Source organism: Miscanthus floridulus, unplaced genomic scaffold, assembly GCF_019320115.1.
Source record: "Miscanthus floridulus cultivar M001 unplaced genomic scaffold, ASM1932011v1 fs_232_2_3, whole genome shotgun sequence".
NCBI classification, from domain to species: domain Eukaryota; kingdom Viridiplantae; phylum Streptophyta; class Magnoliopsida; order Poales; family Poaceae; genus Miscanthus; species Miscanthus floridulus.
The window spans coordinates 50,070-60,000 of record NW_027096425.1 but is presented as its reverse complement, the minus strand read 5'-3'; the positions used below and the strand labels follow the sequence as shown (position 1 = coordinate 60,000).

At 46.5% G+C, this 9,931-nt stretch overlaps 1 protein-coding gene across 1 annotated transcript; it reads right to left on the bottom strand.

Moving 5' to 3' along the window:
• Window positions 1-7: 7 nt before the first annotated feature.
• On the bottom strand, window positions 8-1,738 carry LOC136530918 (protein tesmin/TSO1-like CXC 5; the record flags this gene model as incomplete). The annotated part of the gene is made up of 3 exons (XM_066523636.1): window positions 1,068-1,738; window positions 603-707; window positions 8-140 (listed from the first exon to the last, which is right to left on the bottom strand). Coding segments are annotated over exons 1-3 (639 nt in total), but the record flags the coding sequence as incomplete, so codon positions are not given.
• Window positions 1,739-9,931: the final 8,193 nt, after the last annotated feature.

The window sequence follows — 9,931 nt, the reverse complement described above, 5'->3', positions numbered from 1 at the left end:
TAGGCCTGAAAGCATCTGGATTACGCTCCAATGTAGCTTCAATAGCTTCACGCCTGGCAACCTCATTCTCAGGATTATTAAAACAGTTGGTGCAGTTGCACCCATCACAGTGAGTACCAGAAGCGAAGCATTCACAGTACCTGTAAAAGGAACCATACAAAGATTTCAGATGGATAAGTATATACACAAGATGCCCAGCTGGAAAAAAAATCAACAACAGTACATTCTTTGTATTTAAAAAGGGAGGTGGGCTGACTTGAACTTGGAGGTCAAAACAATGACACATTTTATAGATTTGTAAAGGTATGCAGAGACAGAAATTAGGGTTTTGGAGACGATATGAAGGATTGAAAGGATGCTAGAAAGATTACTGGCATTATTTGTATTACAATTACTTGTACTCATCTAACCTACATCTACATGTATGTGTCTACTAAGTTGTTTGCTATATTCATCTAACCTACATCTACGAGGAGAACACTATCCACATGAGAAAATGTCCTTTGCTATATTTCATTCTTCTCAAGCTAAGGATAGAATCCGACTTACAAGTCCTTTGCTATATTTCATTCTTCTCAAGCTAAGGATAGAATCTGACTTACAACTTCAAACATCTGGAGTTCCTGCAGTTGCAGCACTTCTTCTTCGTGGGAGTGCTATCTTTTCCTTCATAGAGTCTTGCTCGTGGTTTTGGTGACTCTGGTTTCCTACATTACAAGGTCCCAAAGCATAATTAGAACACTGGAGCAAGATGCAAATTTCAAAGAAAAAACTTGAAATATTTGGATCTTCAGCAGGGAGAATGCGCTGAAACTTTCCTAGAAGAGTTAGTTTAAGATCAATAAGCTCATCTAACGCAAATATGTGTCTTCGTTTCCAAGGAATGACAAGTCCACAGTAAAATTTGGAAACTGCCTCGTGGTGACACTCAGGAAATCAGAAACATTCCCACGTTCAGCGTATGAATCAAGACGACAACGGGCCCTGTCATCGAGCACAATGAGCCCCGTACCAAACAGAGAGGCGGAAGTTTCAAAACTTCTAAATCTCAGAACGGGGACACTCACAAGGGAACGGCGACCGGGGGGCGCTGGACTGGCTGCGGCAGCATCGGACGAAGCTGCGGTACAGGGACCGCCAGCGGCACCGCGTGCCGCGGGAGCGGCACATGCCCCACCACCTGGTGCGGGCGCATCACCGGCAGCACCCGCTGGTGCAGCTGCTGCGGCACCCCCATCGGCACGGCAGCCCTCACGTGCTGCGGATGCTGGAAGCCCACGGGCAACGCCCTCGGCTGCAGAGCCCTAGATACGGCGGCGGCCGCCGCCGCCATCGCGGGGTTCCCCGCCAACGCCGCCGAGTTGAAATCGAGCTGCCTTACCAGCTTCTTAATCGGCGGCTGCATGGACGCAGCGGGCACGGGAGGCCTCTGCGGCGGCGGAGGGCCGCCCTGCTCCTTGCCCGCCATCTACTCAACCCGGCAGCTACAGGATCAAAACGCCTCCGCCCACCGGTAACGTCAACACAAACCCAATTCGCGGCGACCGCGGGAACCCGCGGCGGGATCGCGGCCGCCGGCTCAAGATCGAAGGGGGCGGAGGCCCCGCAGCCGAGTGCGGGGTGGCGGCGCTCGCCACGAGCTCCGACGCGGGTTTGCGGCGGAGGGGAATGGCGGATTTTGAGAAGCTGGTGTGGGGGTAGTGGATTTTCCCTGTCTCCCTGCTGCTCTCGACTGCCCTCTTCTCTCTCTTGGCACCCCTCTCCCCCTTTCTTTCTCTCCCACTCTTCCCTTTCGAAATCAAATTCATATTCTACGGCCGGATCCGAGACGCGACCCGCCATCCGACGGCGGAGACGAGGCTGGCCAGCATCCTGCGGCTCAAATTCATAGATGTGGGGTTGTTGGACCGCTCGCCGTTCGATTCGACGGGTTCGGAATTGTTCACCTCGCCTTTAGGCGCACGCAGCGTCCCCTGCTGACACGTGGGCCACAAGGACGGGGATCCGGTGGGGCTGCGCAGTCGGTGTGAGGGCGCGGAGAGGCGGCGGGGTCTCTGCCGCGCAATGTGATCCGTCCTGTCACTCGTGGTGTTCTTTTTTCTGGGAAAAGCACCGGGACCTGGTTTACGCAAGTCTGTGTCTCATGACACATGGGGCCAGATAAGGAGTGATATGTCAGTTTGTTTTCATTCGGATTCGCGGGAAGGTACACTTTGTAGCGTGAAAATCTCGCGCGAGGGTTTTAAAAGGTGTGACTAGTCTTCGGTTTCAGTATTCACAAAAAAAAAAGGTCTTCGTTTTCAGTGGAGGCCAGTAGGCCGCTGTTGAGCCCGTGGAGATCGCCATTTTTGGTTCGTGGGCCTCTCCATGGCCTCCTCCGGCCATTTCTGCTTTCCGAACTCTCCATGGCCTTCCCTTCCGAGTTAACTGTTATTTCCGATCTCCGCCATTTCTGCTTCAAAATCTAATTTTGTGCTGATATTTTAGATACTGGGTTTTGACTTTTGAGTACTCGATTTAACTGTTACAAAGAAAGAATACTCAAGTCTTGCATCATTGAGAATATAAATCATGAATAATTTTTAAGTTGCTGAGTTTAAAAATATAAAACCATATAAATAGATTTGTATTGAAAAATACTTTCACAAAAATATACATATATCACTTTTCAATAAATATTATTATAAAAATAAGAAGTCAAAGTTATGCTTTGGAGACCGTGTCGTTATCTAAAACGACTTAAATTACCAGTATAGAGAGAGTACACATATAAAGCATTGGTGTTTCGCTCAATTCGAAGGATCAAATATAAGCGAACACTGTCAACAATAAACTCGACAGGACATTGTTGCTTGTCACCTTGTGTGGGACATAGTCCCCGGGTACCCCACAATGAAGGGAGAAGATCTAGTCCAACTAGAAATTCCCCCCATGTAATTCTAGTAACATTGCTATCATGTAATCCTACTAGTACTCTTACATTATAACCGACTAGAAGACTAGCCTCCTGAGCTATATAAAGCAGCGCAGGGCTTCCTAGATCGACACCCAAGAGGAACAGACTTCACGGTCTAAGCCCTAAGCGCATGGCACAATATACTTTCCACCTAGACTGGGCGTAGGGACGTTATTCCGGCGGACCGAACCAGTATAAATTATTGTCTCTACGTTCACCATCGAGTTCTGCATATGCCGAAGCCCATCAACCATCGTTCCGGATAACCCCGTGACGAGTTGCCGGTCATCAATCACCGATAGCTAACGCGTCAAGTAAGAGCTTTTGGTGTAATTGCGTTGAGAGCTCGGCGGACAAGTTCTAGGCCGTTCGTGGCAACCTGATTTTCCACGACGGCTGACGGACTCGACATGACGGCAACGACAACCTTCCAGCAGCCTACGACGGAGCTTCAGGTCTCCAGCAAACCAGCTCCGACTCGCCTGAATTCAGGAAGCAAGTCGGCTAGGAAGAACCCAGCGACTTCAGCCACCGTCTCGCATGCGTATCGACGAGTACATAGTCAAAGTGCTGAAGCCCTTAATCGTCGCCACGATGAATACGTCACGTTCAGTTGCATGCATCAGTACGTACAGATCCGTACAGCTCCAAGTCTCTGGACTCCGTCGGGATCAATAAACAAAAGAAAGCCAGCGAATATGGCCACGGAGACATCGGCGACATGAACCAGACCGATCTAAAGCCCAAGCATCAAAATCAGAGCACAAGTCGGACTACAACGCCGCCTCCATCTCCAACACGGCATCAACACTGGAATTTCCAAGTCAAGGTTTCGACGATCAAGACGTTGCTCTGATTACGAGCAAACAAGAAGCGTGTACAGGCCTTACAAGTTATTTAAGCCCTCTTTGGTACGGCTCATCCAAAACGACTTTACCGGTGAAGCCAAAGCCGGTGAAACAAAAAAACTGGTTTTTCTCGGTTTCTAGTTCATTTTAACTCCGACTTACAAAACGACTCCACACTACGGTGCCTCAATTTACGCAAAATAGATGAAGCTAAAGCCGAAGCCGACGTAAGCCGTGCCAAAGAGGCCTTTAATATAATCAAGGGGCAACTAGCATATACGTGTGTATGCATGCGCAACATGCTACACGCCCAAACGCTCAGACAACAAGATCCCATCGGTGAGCAAGCAAACCAAGAAGGATCACCGTTCCCAGTGCTTGACGTTCCTGTCGGCTGACTGGTTTACTTCGTCAACAACCTCCTACTCGGGGCTCCCAAACCCGAAACGATTGATCGGCTGCTACTCATTCATGACCCCGACGTCAACATACAGGGGAAACATACGTGCTGCCGCAGGACGACTGGACTCCGTCAGGCTACGTCACGACTCTGCACGACCGTGGGCTCCGGCCCTTTCACGGCCAACGCAGTTCGATTACACCTCTGCGACACACCGACCACTCCACTAGGTGGTCAATCGAGTTAAGTCACGGCTTTAATATTTTTTAAATATTCTTTAATCTGTATATATCTCTGTATATATTATACGCGTGCCTCTGCGGTCATACTATATTACATTCCCAACTACTCACATAGCTCTGAATTTGTAGTCGGGACTACACCTAATGGGTATATAACATGCACTCCGTGCGTATCCATTTTTTCGTGCAGCGCCGACTGCTCTAGTCTTCTCTTCACGGTTGTAAAAATACTTAATGATTAGTACGAACTCACATTTGTAACGTATTGTTTTCTCACGGCTCACATGGTCAATGTCATGAACCTCACCACCATACGCTAGAGATCCAAGTGCTTACACATACGAGGTCAACTACTCGAAAAATTTACACAGCCTAGCAAGAGCAAGACGCAAAAAATTTTACATACATCTCATAATACTGGGATCCGCTCCCGACCTATTATTTTATATACATGGGATGTGCTCCCAACTTAATATCATGAATATCAATAACTACAAAACTTTGTATAATTATCTTGTAGGAAACCAGATCCAGGTGAGGTACACGCCTCCCTGGGCTGCCTTACTCGGACCACTACTTCGGTGGCTGAGGTACGTGCCTCCGCGGACTGCCTCTCGTCTACAACTCGCCGCCAGGATTCTTGTCGGCGCTCGTCAACAACTCGCCACCGTGGCTCTCGTCGGCCCTCGTCGACAACTCATCCACCACCACGGCCCTCATCGCCATGGCCCTCGTCGACAACTCATCCGCCACCGCGGCCGTCGTCGCCATGGCTCTCGTCGGCCCTCATCGACAACTCACCGTCGCGGCTCCCGTCGGCCCTGGACTGGCAGCAGCGGCTCTCGTCAGCCCTCCTAGATACTTGCATGTGCATGGCAAGTTCAATCTACAAAGCCATGCACGCGCGGCTCTGATCAGTCAAGCTAAAAAGGAGGACGCATGATCTGCACAGCCGAGCAATGCAAGCAAATACAAAGCATCAACAAGCTAATTCTGATCCTGCATGTGCGTGCATGCATCACGCACGCAACAACTCTGAAAGCCCAAGATGGAGGATATATCATCGGACAACCTCGAGAAGAAGCATCGGCAACAACGAGCACTAGCAGTCTCAGCCGGGCAAGATTGATTCGGATGACTACCTCGAGAAGCAGCCGATGATGCACAGGAGCAGGCACGGCGGTATCCACCCGGCGTCGTCCTTCACTTGGACTCCCCGGTGAGATGAACCAGTCATTCCTCCTCCAGCCCGCTCAACACCTTCCAATTTAGGAAGCCGCTCCTGCTCGGAGCCAGATACTACAAGAAGTTTTGGAGCCGAGTACCAAAAGCACCCATTCACGACATGCCATGCAAGTTAGCCAAGACATTCAAGGCATTAAGGCTTCACGTGCTTGTACAGTGACGGATGTAGAACGTGATTAAAGATGGGCTGGTCTTTTCTTTTTCCCCTCTCTCTTTATTTTTCTTAGGCCCCGTTTAGATCAAAATTTTTTTGGATTTTGGCCACTGTAGCGCTTTCGTTTGTATTTAACAATTAGTGTCTAATTATGGACTAATTAGGTTCAAAAGTTTCGTCTCGCAATTTCTCACCCAACTGTGCAATTAGTTTTTTTTCGTCAACATTTAGTACTCCATGCATGTGCCGCAAGATTCGATGTGACGGGTACTGCGCAAAAATTTTTAGAATCTAAAGAGGCCCTTATTTCCTCCGCCTCTTCTTTTCCCTCAACCTTCCCATATTTTCATTAATGCACCAGTTGTAGGTGGGGCTGGAGCCCCCCTAGCCCCCCTTAAGATCCACCCCTGCCTGTACATGCTCTCAACAAGCAAGGCCACGTCAATTATGCATGCACCACTACGTAAAAATGATTTTTAGCAATGGGACGAATTTTTTGTAGGGACGGGTGGTGATGGAGCCACCCCTACAGTGGCGTGCTCGGGTGCCCAAACACCAGTCGCCCCTACAAATGGAACAGCAGGCGCGGCTGGTGATACGAGCCGCCCCTGCAAATGGGTCTGATTTATAGGGGCGGCTCACTCACCAGCCGCCCTCGGCATTGCTATTTGTAGGGGCGGCTGGTGATTGAGCCGCCCTGGCATTTGTAGGGGCGGCTCAATCACTAGCCGCCCCTATAAATTACCCACATATAAAACGGCTGCAACATATTTTTTCTCCTCGGGTCACTCACTTCAACCCATGAAAGAAAGGTGGGGAGGCTTTGGGCACCTCCCAAAAATTACTCTACTAAGGGGGGAAGGTTTTTGTCTCAAATTCTTTGGTGGAGAGGTTGTAGAAGGTAAGAAAATGTTATTCCACACTTTTTTTTGAAGTTTTAATGGTTGGTTAGTGAGTAACTAAAGTTTTGTTTTTCTCTCTCTTCTATGCTGCTTGAGCTACTTATGAAGCAAATTAGACCCAAGTTTTAAATGTACTAGGGTAAATTAGGGAGGGGAACAAGATCATACCCTTATTTGGTCCATGTTTCTTGATTTTAGTGAACAATTAGTTAGTTTTATGCATGTTTCGTGTACATGTAGATCTAGATCTAGGGTTTGGCTTTTTATTAATTTTGTTTTTTGTAAATTTATGTTTGATAAAATTGGACTAGAGTTTGTATGAAAGATATTGGGTAAAGTATAATTGTTGCTAATTGTTGTCTTTGAAATTGTTTATTGTAATAAATAAATATGTATTTTAATTATTTATGCATAAATAGGCCATTAATTAATTTTCCTCTACCATGGTGTGTTTGTATGCTTCATGTAATTATATTAGATTTATATTCATATATATTTGAAGTATATACAATTATTCTCAAGTAATTATTAATTTGATTCATTTATATATATATCTGAATAAGTAGTCCTTTAATGTTTGTTTTGTTGTTGTTGTAAAAGATGGAGACAGTAACTCTTGGATATATGGTTCGTTAAGGTTTAAGGCAGGTTTCCGTGAAGAGATGGATAAATTTATTGAAGCCGCAAAAAAGCATGCAACGATATTGAAAAAGAATAAGGATACAATTATTTGCCCCTATAAAGATTGCAAGAACCGTATGATGAGAATGAAGAGGAATACGACGACGAAACCATAGAATCCCTGTCCCAATATTCAGCAGAGCTTGATGCACGAATGGATTTCGAGTTTAGCAATGAACAAGATGGTGATGCTGGTGGTTGGGATGGTAACGACGAAGGTGGTGCCAATAATGATGGTGGAGCACGTGTCGAGAATGAAGATGATTTAGAGGACATGATTCGAGCCCTTGGACCAGAGATATTACTAAATAGCCCGAAAGGTCTAGAAAATTTGGAAAGGGTGACAAAAGCATCGAAGGAGACTGTGTATGGTGTTGAAAAGGGCTATTGAAAGCCCTAGTTTGGTTTTGGTAAATTGATAAATCCCTAAGTGCTAACCTAGTTTATCAAGTGATCATAAGATAGGTAGCACACTTCAAGTAGAGAAGCTAATGAAGATCATAACATGACAAATGGTGATGGCATGGCGATGATCAAGGGCTTAAACTTGAAAAGAAGAAAGAAAAAAACAAAAAGCTCAAGGCAAAGGTATAATTTATAGGAACTATTTTGTTTTGGTGATCAAGACACTTAGAGAGTGTGATCACATTTAGGTTTGATAGCCGTACTATTAAGAGGGGTGAAACTCGTATCAAAATGCGGTTATCAAAGTGCCACTAGATGCTCTAACTCATTGCATATGCATTTAGGATCTAGTGGGGTGCTAACACCCTTGAAAACATTTGTGAAAATATGCTAACACATGTGCACAAGGTGATACACTTGGTAGTTAGCACATTTGAGCAAGGGTGAAGAAGACAGAGGAGATGCCAGCGTCGATCAAGTGATCGGACGCTGGATCTGGATGCACTGGACACTGACTGCCTGCGTCCGGTCACGCTGGCTTGGTGGTACAGTAGCTAGGGTATACCACCGGACGCTGGGCCATGTCCGGTCAAGGTGGACCGGACACGTCCGGTCGAGGAAAACAGATTTGGACCCTTACTGTACTCGACCGAACGCTGAGGCTCTAGGGTCCGGTCAGTTTTGCCGGAGTGTCCAGTCAGCACTTAGCCGTTATGATCTGACGATTCAATTTTAACTTAGAGTGACACGTGGCAAAGATCAGTGGACCGGACGCTGAGTCCAGGGTCCGGTCAGTATGACCGGAGCGTCCGGTCAGAGCGAAGTGTGCCCAGTGAAGGGGTACAATGGCTCTATTTCATGGGGACTTCTATTTAAGCCCTATGGCCGGCTATGGCTCATATCTTTGGCCATTTTCATTGACATAGCAACCTTGTGAGCTAAGCCAAAGTCCTTCCACTCATCTTCATTATTGATTTATCATCATAGTGAGATTGTGAGTGAATCCAAGTGCATTGCTTGAGTGTTTGCATCTAGAGGCACTTGGTATTCATGTTTCGCTGCGGATTTCGCTTGTTACTCTTGGTGGTTGCCGCCACATAGACAGCTTGGAGCAGCAAGGATCGTTGAGCAGAGGTGGTAATTGTCTCCGGCTCCGATCGTGGTGATTGTGATGGGTTCTTGACCTTTCCTCGGTGAAGAGCCAAAAGGTACTCTAGTGGATTGCTAGTGGCTTGTGTGATCCTCATCTTGTGTTGGTTGTGCGGCACCCTATTGAGGGTTTGGCGTGTGAAGCCAATTAGCGCGTGAACCTCCAAGTGAGTGAATCGCCACAACGAGGAGTAGCTTGCCGGCAAATAAGTAAACCTCGGTAAAAATCACTGTGTTTATCCTTTGATTCCGAGGTGATTGGTCTTCATTATTATTTATCCTTGTGATTGATTGTTTCACTCCTCGACACGGCGGTATAACTATCTTGATCACTCTCTTTACTTTACCGCAAACTAGTTGACAAGCTCTTTAGTGTAGTTAGTTGTGAAGAGATTGCTTGCATGGTTAGTGTGGCTCTTTAGTTAGCCTTTGAGAGCACACTAACATAGGATAGTGTCATAGCTCTTGTGTGAACCGACACTATCTAAACTAGAATTGTGGTAGGTGGCTTGCATTTTGAGTAGGCTAGCGCAACACTTGCTTCGCCTCATAATTATCTAACCATTTTGTTAAATATTGTTGTAGAAATTTTTATTAGGCTATTCATCCCCCTCTAGCCATTAGGACCTTTCAAGTGGTATCAGAGCCGAGGTCACTGTTATTTGAGGCTTAACAACCTTCAGTGTTAAAATGGCTCAAATCAACAACACCAAGAAGCCACCCCAATTTGATGGCTTCAACTATCCCTATTGGAAGGCCAAGATGATAACCTATATCAAATCAATCAATAGGAAGGTTTGAAAAGTGGTAAAAACAAAAATTGAGATTGAAGATCCAGAGAATCCCACCACGGTCAAAGAAGTGCTTCTCCAAAATAATGACATCGCTCTAAGTTCCATTCATGATGCAATTGATGTGAGAACATTTGAGCAAATTAAGAATATTGAGA